The 24,147-nt window shown below is 42.3% G+C and overlaps 1 protein-coding gene across 5 annotated transcripts in view; it reads right to left on the reverse strand.

Moving 5' to 3' along the window:
* LONRF3 (LON peptidase N-terminal domain and ring finger 3) overlaps positions 1-24,147 on the reverse strand; it is a 63,167-nt gene that overhangs the window by 21,576 nt on the left and 17,444 nt on the right. For 3 of the 5 annotated variants that reach the window (XM_004022395.6, XM_012107481.5, XM_042242199.2), the window contains 6 exons: positions 17,644-17,758; positions 15,331-15,452; positions 12,838-12,996; positions 11,788-11,950; positions 10,634-10,783; positions 2,300-7,313 (listed from right to left, as the gene is read on the reverse strand). In XM_004022395.6, the coding sequence (XP_004022444.2) occupies positions 7,158-7,313; positions 10,634-10,783; positions 11,788-11,950; positions 12,838-12,996; positions 15,331-15,452; positions 17,644-17,758 (865 nt within the window). In that variant the 3' untranslated portion in view covers positions 2,300-7,157. Of the gene's footprint in view, positions 1-2,299; positions 7,314-10,633; positions 10,784-11,787; positions 11,951-12,837; positions 12,997-15,330; positions 15,453-17,643; positions 17,759-24,147 lie in introns of those variants that run through there. The other 2 variants (XM_060407683.1, XM_060407684.1) reach the window with 1 other exon arrangement.

Genomic DNA, 24,147 nt, shown 5'->3' on the forward strand with positions numbered 1-24,147 from the left:
GAACCAACCTGAAATCTCTCGTTTCTGGTCTTCCTATTAGATAGATGTCTTTTGGTGGGGGGTGGGGGGCAGCTGTCAGAATATAAGAAATGTGAGGCCTGAGAAATGAGAGCGGTGGAGTTCATGAGAGGCAGCTTAAGGACTGTGGAGTCAGACAGCCTGGATCCCAAGGTCAGCTGCGTGGCCTTCAAGAAGTTGCATTCTTTTTCTGAAGCACAGCATCCTCCTCTGTAGAACAGGGATGACAATAGGACCCACCTCAGGACTAAACACGACAATGTGGAGCACAACACCCTGCATGTCGTTTATTATCGGTCAAGGGGTGCTGCTCACACAGAAAAGGTTACTATAACCCTTTCTGCAGGTTCCCCAACCAAATGGCCACCAGGTGAATCTGTGGCACCCTGTGGGGGGAGCTTAAGAGCAGTGAAGGTCGGGGGCTCTGGAATCAGATTGCCCAGGTTTTCATCTGTATGACCCTAGGCAAGTACTGTAACCAGGCTGTGCTATAGTTTACTACTTATAACATGGGACTAGAGATATACTTCACAGATTAGAGTGAAGATCTCATGAGACGCTAAATATTTGAAAACCTAGAAAAGAGCCTGGTATGCAGGGAACACTCAGTGTATGTTAGTTGGGCCTTAGAACATCTAAGGGTGTAAGAACATGACTTGTGCTTCCTGAAGACATGACTTCAGTCTTGGTTTGGGCATAAGTGGTATCCCCAACCAGGATGGAAGATCAAATCCAGTCACTATGAGAAGAGGATGCATGAAGTTTTTCACAGAAGGCAGTAAAAGGAAGTCACATGAGTTGTCATGATTAACCATTTCCTCCTTCCCTTCCTCCAGTTGGAACTTATCCTTGTAGACTGCTGAAACCAAAGTGCTTAACTCCATTTGTAGACTTCATGCTCTCCCAACCCTCAGCCCTGGTCCTCTTATGAAAGTGCTCACTGGGGCTTGTAGGAGAAGCACATGGTCCAAAGGGTCAGTGATCTCCCCTTTTCCTGTGGCTGTGTTGGATGTTCCCATAATGCACCTCTAATAGCCAAGAGAAGCAAGATTTTTATAGCAAAACTTGACTTCTGTTAAGTAAGCTATTTGGGGACTTAATTTTGTTGTACTTGTGGTATCCAGAAATTGTTGATGTTGACTTATTGAGAGGCAGGTGGTGTTCTACAGGGGGGCTAGTGGGAAGCACTTCACTAAGTGGAGGAAAGGGGTTTTTAGGACTTTGTAATGCAACCATGACATTGGGTCATACATGTGCGGACAGTAAACACAGCTGACCAGTCAATGTGAGGATCAATTGGAATGGGGAAATCAGTAGCAGAAAACTGGAAAGGGTGGGAGAGGTGAACTCTGAGATCTAGAGCAGGGCTCCTTGGGGCCTCCCCCTCCTCTGCCTTGACTAGGGCATGGCTCTGCAGTAGGCTGACCATGGACAAGTCTTGCTGGGAAGTTTATGCATTGCCTGGAAGAAGGCAATATGGAGAGTATTGACATCAGCTCCTTCCCATCCCACCCCAGTCCCTCCTAGGAGTGAAGAAATCATAGAACATAAGAGGGGGCAGGAAAGTGTAAACATCTGGGAGCCTGTGGGTTGGGGGCATTTGTCCATCCCTTCTCTGGCTCCTGTCTTGTTTTGAGACCAAAAGTTCCTTCTAGGGAGGCATCTTTGGCCGTGGAGAACTCAAAGGGTGGATCCCAGCAGAGAGAAAGCAGAAAGTGTTGGCTTTGGCTTTGATCGAACAAGACCTTCTTTTAAAATAATTCAATCCAGTTCTCCAGAGAGAATTAGGTGGCATTCTGGGCAGAAGACCTGCCTTGAAGGGAAGACTGTGCCTTTGGCCTGTGTGTGCTCTATCTCATGAGAACCAGACAGCAGCAAATAAGGCATAGAAGGGACATGTCCAACAGAACCAAGCATTCCCTCTGGGACCTGGCTGGTAGGAGTTCGGATTTTCCTCAATTACCGGAAAGATTCTGTTACAAAGAACATGGTCAGGCCCAAGGGGAGTTTTCTATCATTTTTTAAATTGTTCTACTCCCATGTCTTTTTTTTTCTTCAGCAGCAAAATGGAACCTGTGTAAAGTCCTCAGTGGTGCGAGACTAACACCCGTATGCTAAAGGAGGTGAGATGTTACTGAAGCTCTTATGCCAGTGTCAGCTCAGTCAATATCACTCATTGTCCTAGCCAATTTTACCCGTTTTCCTGTCAAACGGCTCATGCTGTGGGCCTTAGCTTCAGCCGATTGTTGAGACACCATTGAATCAAAATAAAAACATGAAATTTGCTTTCATGAACATTTTATCATGCCAAAGAAAATATACTAGGTATTGTGCTCTGCTTTAAACAAACCCAATATATGAACGGATTGACAAAGTAATGGCAGGTTATTAGCAAAAAGTTTCAACATAATTAGTAACAACAAGCTTTTCTGGTGCATTTTTAAACAATTAGTTTAATCAGTTCACACCTGCCTTGCTGTCACATACATAAGATCTATTTCCTTGAAACATCTTCCAGTCAAATGTATTACAACCAATAGGAACAAGAACAAAATAGATGTTCTGATCGCTTTCAATTCAGCTTCTGACAAAAAAATACTGAAGTCATTTGGGCAATTCTTGCCCTACAGTATGGGTAGAGTTGTGTTAGATACAAAGTGAGACAATAGGAGACATTTTTAAATGAACAACAAGCTTTCACAGAGACTGTCTATATCACATTGTTATTACAACATAGATGAACTGAAACTTCATTTGTATAGATTTAGAGGAAAGAAGACCCTAAAGAGACAACAAGCATATAGAGGTAGTTGAATAGCAATATGGGAAGAAAAAAAAAGAAGCATTATATTTATTCCCCGTTTGGGTCATTACAATGCAAGAGTAAAATGGCTGCTTAACAAACAATGGGAATTACAAACACAAAGACACATTGGCCACTGTTTAAATGGCTTGCTTGATATTTTAATCCTGGCATTACCAAGAACTGCATAAAATGACGGAACTAGTTTATCTAAGGTAAAGCCTATGATGCCACACTGAACTATTTGCTCTCCTTTGATTTTGTTGTTGTTTATTATCATTGCTTTGACTATAGATAAATGTCAAGCAACTTTCAAAATGAAGCATAAGCTACAGTGTTGCTTTGTAAACTTGTTAATCACATTTGCTGCGACAAGGTTTTAAACGGCTACACAATCACGAAGCAAAAGCTTTAAAATGACACCAGGAACAGAGATTACAGGCACTTCTCTCTCAAGGTTAATTTAGCGCATTTGAAAATACCCATTTGTAAGGGGAAATGTCTTCATTTCACCACTGGTTGTGCATAATCCAGATTATTAAATAGTTGAACAGTGGGAGCTATCATTCTAAGAGGAACCAAATGCATACATTTGACTTGGCTCCTTTTCCTTCTTTCTTGCACTCAGGAAAGGCCACAAATCGCAGGCCATGCAGCTGGCTGCTTCTCAGAACTGTCTTTGATCAAATCAAAACCTCATTCCTCATGCCCAAGAATGGGCTGAAAATCTGTCCTTTTCTCTTATTTGGGATGCCTTCTATCTGCATCTCGATTGCACATCTCTGCTATGATTCTGCCTTGGGAAACAGAAATAGATGCAAAGTCAACATGTTGGGAACTCAAGGAACGAGTCCCTGAATAACACTCCCATCCTGGAAAAGGAATTGGTGAGGGGAAACATAGTCCCCAGCGGGTTCCAGGCCATCAACAGTATGTGATCTATTGGCAGTGAGAGACCTCTGGGTGCTGTGAACCAGCCTCAGAGCTCCACCACTCTAACACTCAGTCACAGGGGACTATCTGAACCCAGTTCGGCTCCACAAGCAGAATTGGAAGCGCCACATGCGCAGTGATTTGGCTAGCCCCAGAGTGCTATGGCAGCAGAGGACTAGATGCAGTCATCCTTCAGAAAAGGCAAATTGTTGACATAGTCAGTTCTCTACCCCACTACATAAGGGGCAAGCACTCTTCTCCGAGTTATCTACAGAAAATTAGTTTTTATCATTTTTCATTTTCTACATTTTGCTGGTTATTAGCTAGCAGCAATAATAGTACAGTACAAAGCAGAAAGGCATAATGTCTGCTTGGTACCTAATATATATATACATATATATACACACAAGTACACACACACACAAACACACACACACACACACACATATATATATATGCACATCTATATACACCTATATACATCTTTATACACACATACACACACACACACACACACGCACAGGGAAAATAACCTACTAGGAAAAGACTATGTCAATCACAATAAACTAGCTGAATAAATGTCACTGACTACCAAGGGGGAAGTCTTGTCCTCCTGGCCTAGATTTAACTTTATGTTTATACTGTGTATACTCTTTATTCTTAAGCTTTGCAGCAAAATCAAGTCACAAACAGAAAAATGGTCATGTCCAGTTGATTACCCCATTCAAGTACATATCAAAGAAAGTCAAGGCTTAGCTTTGCACCTTGCCTCCCACCACTACTGAAACAAAAGCTTGCTATAAAACAATCCAAATGTGTATCAAGGGTACTGGGAGGCAAGTGCATGTCTGCCTAGCCAAGATCTATTGCTACAGTTAGGTCCTCCCTCATCAATGTGAAATATCCTATGATGTGGAATTTTATACATTTTGGAGAGCAAGAAGTGATGAGTTGGTTATTCTATGGAGTTAGAATTTAAGGCTTCCATTATATCAGAAATTCTAGACCTCCAAACAACACTACTTTTTAGTCCTCTCGAAAGAGGGAAAATTTTCTGGCATGGGATTTTCCCCTTATTTCTAACCCTCATTTGTTTTCCAGTCTTTTCATTTTCCCAAACAGACTTGACTCCCAAAGGAATTACATGTAAATCATCAAGTTATGGTCTGAAAATCAGAGGTGTGGATTCCCTCAACCAATTGTAAAGGGGTTGGAAATGGGTATTGTATGTAAAGGCAGGTTTTTATGGAAATGTAGCCCCTGATGATATTCTGTAACTATGAATAATCTAATCATAGCAGTTATTTGTTGAATGACTCCTATGTGCTAGGCACTATGCTAAGTGATATATGTATATTATCTCACTTAATGCTGTATTCATAACAACCCTACATGCAGTATTTATCATCACCATTTGCTAGATGACAAACTGGTTCTCAGAAAAACTGAAATCACAAAAGTAACACATCTAGCAATCAGAGACACTTATGGCCCTCTGCTGCATTTATGCAGATAATAGGAAACTATTGTCCTAGGACTGTATCTGACCATCTGGTTGGGTACCAGGTGGGAGCAGGAGCCTTTCATTTCCTCCTCCCTGAGCCTGGGAGAGTTTGCTTGGGCAGCAACCACTCCTATACTTCCATTTTTTACTGGCCCAGTTGGGCTCCAAACACCCAACCTGGGACCACAATGTTCTGACAACACGGTGTTCGTTAAGAAAGTGCAGAAGAGGTTATTTGGTTTTTGCTTACGTGAATCTCTTTTCTGAGGGATCAACCCATTCTCCCTTTTCTATTTCTGGCCACAGGTGGTGATGGAAGAAGTCAGCCTGATTACTTGTGGCAATAACCTCTCACGGGAACAGAGTGGATGGGCTGCACATGAGTCACGCGTCGCAGCTGTCCAGAGTCACACGGGGGGATTATTTACATGAAGGTAGGAATAACACAATTCATTTCTTCCCTGCCCTAATCTTTTCATTTGGTTGTTATAACACTCCTGTTTTCAGGTTGTCCTGGCACTAAAGAAATCAAACTGCACTAAGCAAGCTAAACAAAACTTCACCCTTACCCTCTTTTCACTGTTCCTCCCCTGTGTTGAAATCTTTAGCCCATCACAAGGAGGGAAGATCATGTTTAGATAAAATCATGGATTAACTGTCTGCTTCCTTTGAAAAGCTTTAAAAACCAAAAAGGTAGTTTGAGGGTTTTTTTAAAAAGGGTTCTACATCTTTTTTTCCTGGTTTCTTTACACTTTTAATAATGATCCATCCTCATCAAGTGTTTCCACACATGCTAGCCAGGCCATGATCCTCACAACCCTGACTGACAAGAGGTGGGGTATGGAGGCTAGCTGGGCATGGTTGTGATGTGCCAGACTGAAAACCATCACTTCTGAAGACTTATATTCTCCCGCCTTCCCATTCTAACTGAATTGGAGAGAAATTAAGATATAATTAGATTGCTGAAATAAATGCCTATGAGAGATTGTAATAAAATATACTCCTCTAATTCATCTCTTGAGTCCAGAAAAATAATTCCTTCATCCTGCCTCCATAGCAAATGGATTATTTTTATCGCACCCTGGCTCATTCCATAACCTATGCCGAATCCCATAAGTGTTTGCTACTGTTGCATTCAAATTGAAAGCAAAATAGAATCTGTAAAGACAGATGATCTTAGCATGATGCTGAACTTCCTTTAAGCATCTAATTGGATAGATACTGAAATGGTTTAAGAACTGGGGTCACATGTAGCACAAACTGTTAAAGCAAAAATCACACATTTCTAGTATTGTTACTTCCCCCTAGGTACATGGTAAACCACAGCAATAAATAAAGCAGTATTTTTCAGTAATGCACACTTAAATAGTTACAAACACACATGTAGGGGGAAAAAAGATATTGTAGTGCAAAAAAATAAATTATTAAAACAGAAAGAACTATGAACATTATTTTACACAATGCTATATAAAATCTGAAACATTTGGAATGAGATCTCAAAAGTCAGTAAGATAATGTAGCAACATGATTAGGAACTGGGTATCACATTTCAACCACACAGTCATTCCTCTATGAAAGACAGAAAATTAAAGCAAAACCACTTTAAACTTTGAGAAAATTTTATGTCAAAATCAAAAAATTTTTTTTTTCTTCTGGGCTCTTAAACAACCTCTGCTGTGCATGTAGTTGTGCAGCATGTCAAGAAGCATCTTCAGAAAGAAAGTTGCAAACAGATCACATTTTTCTGGTCTTTTCACTTAATTTCTCTCTGATCAATAGCAGGAGAGTGATTCTGTTTGATACTTCCTTCTAAGATGTTATTGCAATTAGATATATTTACAAGATGACTCCCCCGCAGTGGTGGGGGAGCGTGGGGGCTCCTTTTCAGCAATCCACTCACTAGTTCTGGTTTCGGGATATAAAGGCCAGGACTCGCCGAATACCATTCAGCCGATCCTTCAGGGACCTCATTGCTAGGAACGGGAGCTGAGCTCGGCTTTCCAATGGAAGAACCGCTAACGTCCACCAGCACCAGGCCGGGCCATTCGGGTTGATCTGCAACAGAGAAATGGTATGGGTTCATCCTATTCCCACAGAAGCGATCCCAGTCTGCAGGCTTCCAAAGCTGCCAGGAAACAATCCAGGTAGAACTGCTTCTGTGTGTGGCAGAGACTGCTAATTACACCCCCTCCCCAATATCTATTTCCCTTTATCTTAGCTGGGCATACAGCCACTGGGGCCGAGGGTGGGGAAGCTACATTGCTCAGTCTCCTTTGCAGCCATATGACAAAGTCCTGGCTAATGAGATGTAAGAGGCATTGATGCGTATAAGTTCTGGGTCATTCTCTGGAAAAGGGGCATGTGCCCTTGCCTTCATCTTTCTCTCCCTTTCCCCTGGGCAGAACGTGGACATAGTGATGATCACTTTCTTTACTCAGGAGGATGAGGGCAGCAGTTACAGGAGGGTAGAGCTTTGTCAGGAATGAGCCTGGGTGTCTGAATGATCTCATAGAATACGGCTGCCCTAGCTCCCCATCTCTATGACTTTTGCTCTCTATCTAGTCTAAGCTACAGTTATTTTTGGTAGTGGTTAAAGCAGACACATTGATATCTTAATAAATACACCATACCTTCTAGCCAGTGTGATTTCATGAGCTGAACTAGCTACTGCAGTCAGCCCTCCATATCCGCAGACTCAACCAACTACGGACTGAAATTGGTTGACTGAATCTGCAGACATGAAACCTGTAGATGCAGAGGGCTGGTTGTACTCATTGCTCTGCATCACTTTATAGAAGGGGCCTCCTGGAACCAATCCCCCGTGGAGACCAAGAGATGACTATTCAGCCTCTTCCACCTCTTAGATTCTGTTTAGGCCCTTAGGCCTGGTATGCAAAGCATGTGAGCTTTCAGTTCTTATGGCTTCTTACGCTTTGTGAGTCTCTTACCTCCCTTCCTTTCCCTGTTTCTGGCTGAAGGCAAGAGTCTACATATATATGCCAGGTCACTATATGGGCCACAGTTAGCTTCTCCCCAAAAACCAGAGCCAATGGTTCACTGTCTCAAAGGAAAACTTTGCAAAAATTCCAATTGCAAAACACAGTCACATGGAAATATATTCCACCCCAGGTTTCCTCAAATAAAGAGCTTTCCCACCCCCACAGAAATCCTGCACCAAAATTCTGTTTGTCAGCAGTGTCCCAGGCACACATTGTAGGCATTGCTGACTTATTTTCTCGTTGTTTAGTTGCTCAGTCCTGTCCGACTCTTTTGCAACCCCATGGACTGAGCCCTCCAGGCTCCACTGTCCATGGAATTTTCCAGGCAAGAATGCTGGAGTGGGTTGCCATTTCCTTTACCAGTGATTCTTCCCCACACAGGGATCAAACTCACATCTCCTGCATTGCAGGCGGATTCTTTACCACTGAGCCACCAGGACACCCAACTTATTTCCTACTAAGCCCCAAATGAGCTTCCTGCCCACATCCTTCGGAAGGTTGGCTTTAGGACTGCAGAGAACCACATTCTGGTCAAACCATCTACACATGGGATTATTTGCCTCCAAACTGGTCACCTGATTTTCCCCCAACCCTTGCTGCCTCTTTGCTTCTCTATGCCTCTAGATTCATTTGGATTCTTTTTGTCCCTCGCTGCAGTCTGTAACATCTCCTCCCTCCTCTGATAAGTTCTGAATGTTAGATCGACATATCCTGAACTGTATTTCCCAAGATCATTAAGAAAGATATTTAAGCTAATGTTAATACATGTGGCAGTTTCTAAGAAACCCCCTCTGGAGCCTTAGAACATTCTTATTAATGGGACCGCTGGGGCTATAGAATTGAATGGCTCAAACTAGATGTTTTTTGTTTTTGTTTTTTTCTGCCGCTGCTGCCAAAGCAACATGATAACAGTCCTCAAACGAAATGAAACAGAACCCAAGATTTCAGCTTTCTGTGTCACTGATCCCTTATGAATCACTCTGTGGCATCCATGTTTTCTTTTATGGAAGATGCTGTCACCATTACTGAGCTCTATCTTTTGCCTGACTCGGGGAGAATGCTTTCCAGAAGATGAAGGGGAATATTCAACTTGATCGTGAGCTTTCTCAGAGCTCTGTCATAGTCATGAGTCACACTGGCCCAGAGCCAGGAGCCTGATCACTGGGAAGCATTAACTGCCCTTCTCCCTCCAACATTCATGATGCCTTTGAATAGGGGGAAGGAGCCACATTTGTGGTCTGGAGAAAACAAGACACTTCAGCCCATTAGGGAAGAGATTGGTGTTTTACAGCCTTAGAAGGCAAGAGGAAGAAGGAACTTTAGAGACCTCCTCATCTACCTCCTTCATTTCAGAGATGGGGAAAGTTGACAAAAGGGAAAGGACTTGCCCAAGGTCACATAGCTAGAGGTAAGGAGGATCAATCTTTTAGCATGGATGTCAGAACCAACATACTCTATTTTACTATTGTGACAGAGTCAAGAATGAGTATAAGTCAAGAATCAAGGAAGTTATGGGGATGATATTGCAGAAGCTAGCTCAGAATGTGGAAAGGTGATGGTGTGAAAATATTAATATTTGACAATAACATCTCCAATCTTGTCCTCAGTTCAGTTCAGTCACTCAGTCGTGTCTGACTCTTTGCGACCCCATGAATAGCAGCACTCCAGGCCTCCCTATTCATCACCAACTCCTATTCCCTGATTTACACTAGGTACGGAAAGCTTCATGAAAATTAGCTACTGTCACTTTCCTGGGGAGCTTTTTTCTGATCTGCAGCTGGATCTCTCACATGGACCTATCCCTCCAGGAAATAGATTGATCTGGTAGAATCTAGTGAGCTCTTTTCTAGTAGAGAAAAGGGTAGATTTAAGGACTGGGTCAGTTTTCTCAGGAAACTTGCTCATCCCATAATGAGGATAATGATAACGGTCTAGACCTCTAGGGCTAAGCTTCAAGGGAGCTGGGTATGAAAAGTTTCTGTGGTCCTGCAGCTGGAGCCCTGCAAGGTGGCTGGCCCTGAGCAATGGGGAAGAGAGCTCTGAAGCCCCTGAGACATGGCAGCCTTTGATCTCAGTTCCCCTAGATCCCCTTCTTTTAGGCCTGGCCTTTTGTGAATCCTGTCACCCTAACACATCACCACGGTGGGCATCTGGACTCCCATGAAAGACTCTTCACTTTAGTTACCCCAAGTCTGACTTGGGGTCCTTTTGTTCTTAACCATGATGCCCACTGCCTAGCAGAATGAGACCAATTTGGATCCATCTTCCCCTCCACACTAAATTTGCTGGATGGAAACCACACACCCATCTAATCACAAAACCCAGGCTCTCTTATCTGGTGGGAATGACTGATTACAAAAAGACATTTTCATATACCTGGGGATCAGCATCTTTCTCTGGCATTGGACCAAAATGATTGAGTATCCGGTTCTTCAGAGATGATTTGAGGGAATGGAACCATGATGACGCTTGCTCATAGACACAGCTATGTAATCCCATGAGCTCAGCACAATCCTCTCCTTGAACCTGAAAGTACCAAAGTGGAATGAAGCGTTCTGTACCTTCTCCATCACACCTAGAACTCTTTATGACACGTGGCTCTTTGAGCATCCCTCCTGCCACCCTCTGGGAAGGCTCACCCTTCTGGTTGTGGGCTGTGTGATGTGTGAAAGGCTCTTCAGCTGGATGATGGACTGTGTGGAAATACTGCTGAGAGTGGTGGATTGGAGAAAGGTTCAACTGGGTAAATGAGCTGAAACAGCCAGACATATAGAAAACTAGCGATGCAAACTGGCCTGAGTGGATGTGTGCTGTTCACCTAGGTTGTGCTAGTTCACAACTCTCTCCTTTTCATTTTTGACATCTGCTTTCCCATTGCTCCCTGGGAAGAGGGACAGGAATGTGTCTGTGTCTCAGCGTGTAACTCTATCTTCCAAGGCAAATACATTTATTCATTGAGCAAATGTTTATTACTCTTGTACTAAGAAGTGAATATAAATATCAATGATTACAGGATAATTTACCCATTAATTCAGAAAACCCAGGATTAACTGGACATGTCCTCTTTCTCACTTATGGAATGATGGATTATTGGGAAGGGCTCTTGGCCACACTGCACGTTTAAAAATAGAAATGTGCATGTGAATCTACAATTATCTCAAAAGAAAAGTTGTAAAAGATAAATAAATAAATAAATAAATAAATAAAATATATGTAGATCCAGCTCCAGATCTTGGTATCTCTGGCAGAGACCCAATTCCAGTGCTGAATGGGCTGCAGGGTTGATCTGGCTCGGCACCTCTCATGCACAGATACAACTCAGCAACTAAGCAGGGGAAGGCTGGACAATGGGCTGTGCACTGCTGTTCCACAATCGAACTGCAACCCGGAGGCATTCAATGTGGCTGCAGCAGATGGGGAAGAAATCCCCAGGCTCCCATCAGTGCTGAGAAATCCTCCCGCAATCATCTTCATCTGCCAAGCTACATGGCGAGCCTGGCTTCAGAATTCTTGGCAGTGGCCACCCTCACCTTTTGGTCTTCAATGTATTCGATGTCAGCTGTGTTGTAACCATCCCGCTGGCCCTGATGGAGGACCTTGAAGCGCCTCTTGCCTATGCTGTCGACCACTGAGCGGCCATCAGCAAAGAACTGAACATTTCTGATCTCTAGGATGCAGCCATATTCCGCAAACCTGTTTAGAGGGAATGGAGTTAAGAAAGGAAATTCTTGATAAGCTGTTTCCCGCTATCCCTGCTCCATCTCTATACCCCATGTTGTATCTTGAGGGACTTCTGCCTTCTTGTCTGTCCCAGGATCTATAGCTGTAATAACACCACAGGCAATGCTTGTGTGAAAACTGATCTTAATGTGTAACTGTTACCGTTTATTGTACTGTACTCAGTACTTTATCGGAGAAGGCACTGGCAACCCACTCCAGTACTCTTGCCTGGGACATCCCATGGACGGAGAAGCCTGGTAGGCTGCAGTCCATGGGGTTGCTAAGAGTCAGACACAACTGAGTGACTTCACTTTCACTTTTCACTTTCATGCATTGGAGAAGGAAATGGCAACCCACTCCAGTGTTCTTGCCTAGAGAATCCCTGGGACAGGGGAGCCTGGTGGGCTGCTGTCTATGGGGTCGCACAGAGTCGGACACAACTGACGCGACTTAGCAGCAGCAGCAGCAGTACTTTATGTGCATTATTAACTCCCCAATCCTTCCAACAAACCAGAGAAGTAGGTACTATTATTGTACCCATCCTACAGATAAGGAAACTGAGTCACAGAAAGGTTGAGTTATTTGCCCGAAGTCAAACTTCCTCCAAGGCTGGAGCCAGAATATGAACCCAGTCAGTTTAATTCCAGGGCTCACACTCTTATAAAACAAGTTTTAGAATATGTATCAGCTATTTAATAAAAGGTTGATCCTTAGGTGCCTTTAAACAGGCAGCCTCTCACACGATAAAACTAGGGGCCGGAGGGACCCTGATCCTTACAAACGCACCTGGAAGGGCCCCGAAGTAAAACCACAAATCCTTTCTACCCAACCTCCCTTGACGCACCCGACTCCTCGCTTACCCTTTGACAGGATCTCCAAGGCACATGCCAAACTGTCGTGTGCCTGTCTCAATGCATCTACGGATCATCAGACGGTAGCAAGGCTCAAAGATGTGCAGGGGACAAGGAACCGTGGGATAGGCCATGGTGCACACGAAAATAGGCACGTTCTTATTTAAGCTGTCAGGAAGAGCAAATGACATGGATCTCACAGCATGGGAGCAGAACAGAGAAAGGCTGGTCGAATTTCACCGTGTGGATCCCCCACAGGAAGACAAGGAGGCATAAAGTGTGGACAGCTGATAAAAAAATAGTAAAATGCATCTGATGCTGTAGGCTGAGTCCCATTACCTGATGCACAGGTTAGCCTAACGGCTATGATTAAAATGGATATTCTATACATTTCTAATTTGGGTAATGAAGTTCTCTAGTACCTTAACATTGTCGATGACAGTTATACCTCATATTTTTCTTTCTTTTATACTCTCCACTCCAAACAATCTCTCCAGGTGTCTTGCTGGCAGTATGGGGAAGGGCACTGGTGGTAAAAGTGGACCCAGCTCTCCAGAGGGATGGTGGGAAAATCTCTGCAAGATCCCTGTGAGCATCTCCCATTTGCAAAGCTCCCAGAGGATGTGCATGGCAGGTCCAGCTGGGAGGAGGGAGCAGTAGAGAGGCAAGAGTAATACAGCCCAGTGATGCTCAAATGCTCCTGTGCATTGGAGTCACTGGAGGCCCTTAAACACAGACAGCCTGGCCACTGCACCTCACCCTCCCAGAGACACTGGTGCAGTGGCTCTGAAATCAAGACCTACGAGTCTGCCTCTCAATGTGTGCCCATGAAGATTCAGACACACAGCCTGATGGGGAACCACCAACCAGGCCAGCTCCTCCCAATCACAGTTCTCTTGTTTGTCTAGTAAATCCAACACAGGGACATCTGAACCTAAATCTGCCAACAAATATAAGATTGTCTGCCCAAATCTCAAAAAGGATTAAATTTGATTCCCCTAAAGGAATATCCCCAGTAAATTCCAGTGTTTATTAATAAGACATTAAATGATACGTGAGAAGAGGGTTCAGAAAGATTCAAGGTGAACGTAATATCAGAAAGAAAGATAAAGACTCCTGCAGGAGATCTAACATGTCAATGAGAAAAGAAGGACTGCACTTCTGGCTTCCCAGGAAAACATGTTAGTCAAGGGGAGAGGTGCAGACAAACTGGTTTCAGTTTAACAATGTTTTCTATGGGGTGGGCATAAAACCAGAACAGCCTCCTCGGGAACTTCACCCTCAGAACACTGTAAGAATTCTGCTGGGAATGGGGAGATGAGTGGGCAGCAGTACGAGAGGCAGAAATTAGTGGCTTCCCACTGCTTTTTCTGCTACCTGAGGCAGAGAGTTTGGAGCCCTACTTCCATCTCACCCCTACTCACTACCTCTCACAACACCTGTGATGGAAGAGGACTCATAATAACCAGAAGCATTCTTTTTTTTTCAGAAGCATTCTTACCATTACTTTTATTGTGCTTACTCTGCACCAGCTCATTTGATCTTCATAATGAGTCCTTGAGGTAGGAACTACTGTTATCCCCAAGTTACAGATGAGGAAACTGAGGCCCAAAGACATTAAGTGACTTGCCTAAGGTCATGAAGTCTACTCACTTTGTGGCAAAACTGTGTCACAAGCCCAGGTCTGACTGACATCAAAGTTCTTAACCTCATAGAACCTCCTTATGTATCTGAAGACTGTCTTCAGAATACAGCTGACCCTTGAACAACTTGGGAGTTACAGGGACTGACCCTCTGCACAGCTGAAAGTCAGCATGTAACTTAGAGCCAGCCCTCTTTATCCATGCTTCCCTGGTGGCTCAGCTGGTAAAGAATCTGCCCACAATGCAGGAGACCTGGGTTCAGTCCTTGGGTTGGGAAGATGCCCTGGAGAAGGGAACGGCTACCCACTCCAGTATTCTGGCCTGGAGAATTCCACGGACTGTAGAGTCCATGGCGTCGGAAAGAGTTGGACACAACTGAGTGACTTTCACTTTCATTGATCTTTATCCATGGTTCAGCATCCATGGATCTGACCAACCACACATTGGATCATGCAGTACTACAGTATTTACTACTGAAAATAATCCACATATAAGTAGAACTGCATGATTCAAATCCATGTTGTTTAAGGGTCAACTATACTTCATTCAGTTCCCCTGATAACTTATTCCAATCTAATCCTGCCCATGACACCCAGCTACTAGTGCCAATAACCTGGTCAGTGGTTTGACTTAAGTTTCTTCAGTGGTGAGCTGGTAAATGAACAATCAGCTTTCTAGGGTGGGGAGGGGAAGTCCTTGTTACTGCATTTGCCAATTTTCATGGTGTCAACACTCTCACTGTGGCCAATTTCAAGCTATCAGCATGGTATTAAAGCTGATGGTATTAAATGGGGAAGATATGTGCACTTTCAGTTCTATGAGCTGGTGTGAATGAAACTGAAAACAGCAGTGTGCATACTTAGAAAGTTCTTCCATTTCCTCTTCATAAAGCCTCCTTCGTTCCTTGAGTTCTTCCGGAAGGAATTTAGCTATTAGCTCTTCCATTATGACGTTTTTGCTGTACTTTCTTGATGCCAAGCACTACATGGGGAACAAGGCAGTTAGATATTATGCAGTCATCAGAGAAATACAAAGCACTTCTGATGTAATCAGTAGAACAGTTCAGTGACCAACATACTGGAGTTACGTGGATCGACACATTGGCAGCTCATATGGTCATAATGCATATAATCTCTGGAGGTTAGAGTTTACCTTAAAAAAAACACATGCAATGAATTACTTGTATAATTAGAAAAAATATTTTAACAAGGAAAAACACCTGCATTGAAGTTTTAAAAATGCCATAGCTTTCCTAAAACACTGAAATTGATTATGATCATGTTTCTTGTCAATTAAGGGAGACAATATTTTCCTTTCCTTTTTTCTGATTATTGTGTTTATAAGCTCCCAGAATGTTCTCCACCTGAGATATGCTGAAAGTCCACGGTCAAACGGTTCAGGGAACGAGAAAGCAATTTTAAAATCATTCATCCTTTCCTGCCCTGCCACACTCTCAGTGCTTGGCTTCTGGATACTTTGAGTCTATATATTATAACTATTTTTCTCCTCTAACTTAAGTATTTTTAAAATAAACTAAATACTGGTGATTTCATTTGCCTATTTATTTTTTAAATTATAACATCTAGATATCACTGAATTTACGTTATAAACCCTGATTTCAGAACCTAACTCAGGCTCAACTGTCACTATTACTCGCATCCCAAACAGCCCTAGTCTATGCATATCCAAGGAGCTGTAAGGAGTGGGTGTTAACGGCGTGAACCAGACAATGGGGATGACAACATCTGCAGAGAATTGCTGGTTATGGAAACTACCCACACAGACCCAGCAGGGGGAGCTCCTGAGTATAACACGGCAGGCTTCAGACATTTTTTCCTTTGCCAACGTATGTCTGTTCCGCAGTGAACATGATCAGAATAAGATATGTCTCTCTCTGGAAAATGGTGCGAGTGTGACCCCAGGTGAATACCCAGAGACAGGTGGAAATAACTTCTAGCCCCTAAGTCCAGGACCCCACAGCCTCTGCTTCCAGGATGCCTTCTTAGCCACTGCTATTGCCTGGCTGCAGGAAAATAAGAGGCTTGCCCAGTCTTTGGGAGAAAGCAATGGCCCAGAAGGTAGCCTATTCAAGAAGGAGGTGACACCTCTGCTGATGCTAAAACAAAAACCCAGGAAAGGCACATATTAAAATGTCAACAGTATATTTTCCTTCTTTCTGCTGTTCTGAATGTTGTAATGTTCCCACAACGCGAATGCATTATTTAAGTATAACGGCAATGGGCTCCTCACCTACAATCAGGACAGCAATCCCACCTCTTTACCCAGGCCAGACATGACACTGACCCTCCCCCCAGGCCAACACACACCCTCAGGGCTATCCTGGGTGATTATCTCACTTCCTTCCCTTAGTTTAAATGGTGGGGTGCTGGGAAAGCTCAACATGTGACTTCTGTGGATCTACATTCACCAAGAGAGAGTCTTGCATCATCTCCAGCCTCTCCTCAGGGATGACAGGGGTCAAGGAACATGAATACTAATTGTAAATGTGGCAGACAAGTCCCTGGCAGGGGGAGAGGGGCTGACAAGATGGATTCCCGGATCTTCTTGTGCTATAGAAAATTACAGCAAACCCACTTGAAAAGCAAAGGTGGGTGTTTGTGTGATTCATTTGAGAGGACCTGGAACCCCCAGAGATTTTCAAGCAGACAAATACCTGCTAATAATAACGGAGGCAGCTGAGGAGAGGGACAAGGACCACAGTGAAGGGCTGTGAGGTTTTCCTGGGAACCTGGGAGTGATCTCTTCAAACTATGGAATAAACATTGATGATAAAGGAACACTGGAGCTCATAGATGAATGAGCCAAGACCAGTGAATCAGAGGCCATGATGGGATTAGAACCAAGATCCGTGTTTATCATCAATTTGATCCATGTTTATCACCATTTTGATTCATGTTTATCATCATTTTGATACTTTTGTTTCCAACACAGATTGATCTCACTGCTAGCAGTTCATAAAAAGCTAGCTGTTGCCTCATTTCCCTGGAGGACTTTGTGGAGAGAGGAGGGGTGGCTCGAAGACAGGAGAAATTGATGGTCTGAAGGGATGTTTTGCTCTAGCACAGTGCAGTGGCTTGGGATCCAATAGGATACTGTCTTCATACCCAATTCCAAATAAGCTAACCCGATCAAGAAAGAAACAACGTTTTACCTGGGAAAGACCGTCTTTGCACAGTGGACACTTCGCATTGTGATCTAGACATCTTTCAAGGCATTTTAAGCAAAAGGTGTGCCCACAGGGTGTTGTGACTGGTTCATAGAATAATCTGAAATTTAGGAATCAAAATGGAAGAAAATTGCAATCAGACCAAACATAAAAGACAAAGCTATTGAATGTTAAGGTTTTTACAGTATTATTTGAGAAAGTCTATGCGTGGGAGTAAGAGGAGGGTTCTTTTTCCTTTTTAAAAAACAATCCCTTACACTTTGGAAAACCATTTGCTTTTTATTTCTGAGCTGGATTTAAATGCATCAAATAATGCATTCATTAAAATTTAGGACATATCTAGATCATTTTATAACATCAGTTCTAGTCAGTCTCTTCCAGAGCATCCAGATTTTTTCCCTGTCAGGTCCCAGAAAAATGAAGATGAATGCCCAGAGTGTCTGATTAGATTCCATTCTAAAATACTTAGCCAACCTGTTCACCTGAATATACGTAAACACATAGATAAAGAGACACAGAGATAAATACACACACTCCCATATTTAAGCACTTTATATAATATTAAATGGAAAAAGACGAGGTTTATTTGCTAACCTTGATTCCATTTTTCATCTAAACAATGTTTACAGTCTGAAGGATCTCTAAATTGCACCTGTAACAAACATACTGCCTTTTACATGGATGGATCGTTTGCCCAGGGGCAGTAGAGTAAGATTATTACTGTGCTTATTAATAGACAGACAAACACATACATAGATACATGTGTATACATACACATTCTCTAATTAGATCCTATTTTCATTGCTTTGCAGGAACTGGCTATTTTTTTTCAAAGCAATCTGAGCCTCTTTTAAAAAGCTGTTCTGTATATTCAGAGATTCATGGATTTATTTTGCTTAATGAAAGTCTCACCTGCAGTAGGACCACTGGATGGAGGCAGCTGAAGATGATGCTTCAGAAGTGGAGCTCGCACTCTCCAAGAGGACAGAAAGAAGGGAAAGACGCCAGAACAGCCTATTTTGACCTCACTAGAGTGTTCAGTTGAGAGGAAGAGGCTGCAAGCTGCACAGCCCCCTCGTGTGGCCAGGAGGTGCACCAGCAGCCTGGGCCACACAGCCAGGCAAGCAAAAGAATCAAAACATCAGAGCTGAAAAGTACTTGAGAAAACATCGAGCCCACCGGCCAGAATGAAACAGATCCAGAGTGAATGAAGTCGCTGATCTAAGAGTACACAGCCAACTGTTGGCAGATGAAAGTCTTTCCAACTTCCCCTTCCAGCCGTATGCCCTTTCTATTAGAACAATGATTCTCAACCGTTGCTGTATTCGAGAATCACGTGGATTGTTTTTTCTTTAAGTACCTTTTTAGATATATTATTGACATGCAATAAATTGCACATACTTAAAGTGTACAATTTGATAAGTGTTGACACATGTACACACCTGTGAAACCATCTCCAAGATCAAGATAATCCACATACTTATCACCCCCAAATGTCTCCTTTGTGTCCCTGGGCAAACCTTCCCTCTTGCTCCTCCCTAGACCACCCTCCCCCATCACCTGGGGAACTTTCAAAAACTATAGAGGCTGGACCTCACCTACAGAGATTCAGATCAGTTGGTCCAGGGTAAGAGCCACACATCAGGATTTTTAAAGCTCCTGGGTGGTTTTAATGTGCAGCCAGAGTTGGGAGTCACTGAATTACACAATCCTACTAAACTCTGCATGGACAAATCTCCATTGGTCTCTAAACCTAATTATGAGAATCCCCTGTGGAACTTTAAAAACACAGACATGGAAAAGTCTCACTTGATAAAGTTTGCAATTCAGATTTGTTATTTTTAACAAGCCAAGTAAGGTCTGGACCTGGGAAGAAGTTTTTCATATATTTACTGTTTTCTACTTTTTAAATAGTATCAATGTGTTTAAAAAGTAGTTAATGTGTCTAACTGAGTTAATAAATTTTAGTTACTAAATTGGCCAAAAAGTAAAATTAATTTTCAAAAAAACCTCTTTAATGGAGGTCCTAACCAGTGTACTAAGGCAAGGGATAAAAAAGTCTGAAGACTGAAAAGGAAAAAAACAAAGCTGTTGTTATTCATAAATGGTATGATGATGAACTTAGAAAATCTAAAAGAATCTTGGAATGATTATTAGAATTAATAGGAATTGAGATATTTAGCAAGAATGCTAGACAAATACACACACACACACACAACTGTAGTTCTACATACCAGCAAGAAGCGTGAGAGAATACATTTTTTTAAAGATGACATTAACAATTGCTTTCGAAAGTCAAGTGCCCATGAATGAAGTCAGACAAAGACAAATATAATGGTATCGCTTAAATGTGGAATCTAAAAAAAAAAGTAGAAATGAACTTATTCAAAAAACAGAAATAGAGTCACAGACATAGAAAACAAAATTATGGTTACCAGGGGGTAAGGTGGGGAGAGAGATTCGGGTTGACATATACATACTACTATATACAAAATTGATAACTAATAAGGACTTACTGGGGGCTTCCCAGGTGGCACTAGTGGTAAAGAACCCATTTGCCAATGCAGAAGATGCAGGAGACACAAGTTCTATCCCTGGGTCAGGAAGATTCCCTGGAGGAGTGGCAACCCACTCCAGTATTCTTGCCGGGAGAATCCCATGGACAGAGGAGCCTGGCAGGCTACAGTCCACAGGGTCACAAAGAGTTGGACCACGACTGAAGTGACTTAGCACACAGCGTTCAAGGACCCACTGTATAGCAGAGGGAACTCTACCTAATACTCTAGAATGGCCTATATGGGAAAAGGATTTTTAGAAGAGTGGATATATGTATACATATAACTGATCCACTTTGCTGTTGAAATTAACGTGACATTGTAAATCAATTATGCTCCAATAAAAATCTTTTTAAAAAGACAACAAAAAAATGAAAAAGAAAATCAAGTGCCCAGGAATAAATCTAACAAAAGCTTATGAGACCTCTATTATAAGAAACTGTAAACATTTCATTGAAAGTAAAAGAAGACCTAACTAAGTCCCAATGAAAGACCCCATTGGGTTATTTCACTTGTTTGTTTGTTTTGTGGAGCTTGGCAAGTTGATTTCTAAACTTCATAAGGCAAGGCAAAGTGCCAAGAAGAGCCAAGACACTTTTGAAGAGCAGCAACGTGGGAGAACTTGCTCCACCAGACATGAGAATTTATTATAAAACAGTACTGATTGAAAAGCAGAAAGACTAGCACAGGAACAAACAGATCCGCAGAATAGAATACAAAACCCAGAAATAGATTCAGACCCAGATTCTTGATTTTTTAAAATGTGGCACTTCAAAACAGAAGATTTTCCACACATAAATAGAATTCTCAATACGTGCTATTTGGGATAGTTGGCTATCCATAGGGGGCAAAGAAGTTGGACTGATTCTCATACCATACGCAAAAAGCAACACCATGTGGGCTGTAAAAAAGAATGTGAAAGACAAAGAGTAAAGCTCTTAGAATACAAGATAGAATATCTATATGACCTCAAGGGGGAAAAAAGATTGCCTAAACAACACACACACACATACACACACACAAATGCTAACTGTAAATGAAAAGATTGATCATTGTTACCATATTCAATTTAAGAACTTGTTAGTGTATTGAAAGATGCCATTAAGAGACCTTTCATGTTGAAAAATGTCTTTATTTAATAAGCCTCAAAGAATGGCTTTCTTCCTTAAACTATGTGCATGTACAACTCTGATAAAAATTTAAAAACCAAATTAAAAATTAAAGGCCATTAACAGGAAAAAAAGAAAGGTGCCACTAAGAGCGCAAAAAGGCAAGTCACAGAGTGGGAGAAGATATTTCCAACACAGGTGACTAATGAAGGATTTGCATTTAGGACATACGTAGAGCTCCTACAAGTCAGTAAGAAAAAGAGAGAGAACCCAACTGAAAACGGGGAGAGTTATATATACACTTCCTTGGTGGCTCAGACAGTAAAGAATGTGGCAATGGCTGCAATGTGGGAGACCCAGGTTCGATCCCTGGTTGGGAAGATTCCCTGGAGAAGGGAATGGCTACCCACTCCAGTATTCTTGCCTGGAGAATTCCATGGACAGTGGAGCCCACCAGGCTGCAGTCCATGGGTTCACAAAGAGTCAGACATAACTGAGCAACTAACACACACATATATACACTAGTAGACATTAAAACTGTTCAGAGTAACATTGTCCGTAATAGCCCTAAACTAGATACAACCCGAATATCCATCTAGAATATAACTGATTTTGTTAGATTCATACAATGGGACACTATACACTAGTTAAAATGAACAAATTTCACCAACATGCAATAACATGGATAAATCTTCATCCCGAGGAAAAGAAGTTACAACAAAAGAACCCATTCTGGATAATTCAACTTATATTAAGTATTTCTAAACAGGAAAAAATGAAATTGCACTGTTTAGAGATAAACACAAGAGTGGTAAGACTTTTTTTTTTTTAAAAGAAGAGACAAAAGTCAAGATAGTGATTTTAGGGGCAGTGGGGGGTGGTGATTTAGAAGTGACATATGGGCAGCTTCCGGGGTCCTGGTAATTAACATTTTCTTTCTTGGGCTGAAAGGGATTGCTTGAGTAGCCTCTTTACAGTATTTTATGAGAATCCATTCCTATTTTTATGTACTTTCCCAGTGTATCTATTTCACAATTTAAGGTATTTCTCAAGATTGTGACTTGCAGGCTGACTTTGTGAACCACTGCTGTGATCTAACTACTAGAAGCAGCCAAGACAGACGATCTCATTTCCTCAGTAATTTGAAACCTGTGAATCTGAATGCCTTTTATACATTATTTGATGACACTAATGATGAAGACTGATTGATGAACCTGTATCTGTGAAACTATTTTTCCTGAGAATTTCAAAATTGGGCCTTTTGTTCACTGAAGAATGTAATCCACATACAAATAATAATGATATAGCTAGCCAATTAATTGCAATAACTACTGACATTTAATGAGCAGATGAATGTAGCAGACACAAAAGGATACAGCAACTCTTAGCAAGAGCTATGATTAAAATGCCCCTGATCCGAGTGGTCACAAACAAGAATGCTGCCACAGATGCTGCATAATTATTGCTCTGAAATAATTCAAGGTTCAGATGCTTCGAATATATCATCTTTCAATACTCAACCCACTTCTATTCAGGCTGACTGAGTAAAGAGACTGGGAACAGATGGAATGCATTTCTCTTGCTATCAGGAATGTGTGCATTGCTGTTTTTCATATAAATTAGCTTTATATAGTCATACGCAGTAGTTAATTGGATTAGCTCTGTTTCACTATGGAGGAAATTGGCTCAGGCAAGTTAAATAACTTGCCCAAGGCCACACAGCTAGCTAGTAAATAGCAGCACTCGGGATATGAAGTCACACGTGATTCTCAAGCCCATCTTCCTTCTCCACTAGATGACACAGAGACGACTGTGTGTGAATCTAGATCTTGGAACAAACACCATCCGTGTACGTGTAGATACACACTCACACACAAACACACCCTTTTCTCCTTCTCTCTCTGTCTCTCCCTTCCCTTCCCCACCACCAGAGAGAGTGAGAGAGAAACTCTGTATATAGAGGATAGAGTTAGAAATATATACTCAAATTCCTCTCCCTTTTATTTATCACTTTAGGAATGATTTCAGAAAACACTTCAGGGAGGGATTTATAAATCAGTGTAGGGCCAGATTTTCTCACAAGAAAGCATTTTACATTGTCAGGGTGATGGAGTAAACAATAGTAATAATAAATGCTTTCAGTTAGATGTCAGCCCGGATAAAATGTTTGGCTTGTCTGGAAATAGCTATCTTTTCCCACCAGTTACATCCTTGTATTGTGCTCTTGTGTGGCTATCAAATGAGAGCAAAGGGGGAACAAGGAGGAGGGAGGGGGTGGAGAGAGAGAGAGAGAGAGAGAGAGCAGTGAACCGACTCCGTAACACCCAGCTACTTGAGCAGCTCAAACTAGGTTAAATATAAAGCTTTTCATTTCAGCGGACAAAGGGGCCACTGGGCCATTAGGTAACTGGTTCAAATATCCAACATTCCTGCTCCACAGCAGGCCCAGAGGTGACCCCAAGGCAAGGGTATCCAGAGCAGGTGAATCTGAAGGGAGGATTGGCAGTCATTAAAGATGGAGGGGGAGAGTTCTGAGGTGTTGGAATCAGAGAGCAACTTCCCCCAGCAGACCTTGTCCTGTCCAGCAAGGGGGACTCGGACACTGGGAAGTTTCTCTTTAGCTCACCCTCCAATGATTGTTCCATTCACTCTTTCCACCATTTTCCCCTGAGGAATTTATAAGCAGCTCCTGATTTTCTCTCTAGACTCAGAACAGATCAATTCCTACTCGAACTCGTCTTCAACCAAAACAGCACCATGGCGCTGGATTTTATTCTTGAAACCTGCACAGGAGGTACACATGTGCAGTTTCATGACCCGGCAGA

This window comes from Ovis aries, chromosome X (assembly GCF_016772045.2).
Source record: "Ovis aries strain OAR_USU_Benz2616 breed Rambouillet chromosome X, ARS-UI_Ramb_v3.0, whole genome shotgun sequence".
Taxonomy (NCBI): domain Eukaryota; kingdom Metazoa; phylum Chordata; class Mammalia; order Artiodactyla; family Bovidae; genus Ovis; species Ovis aries.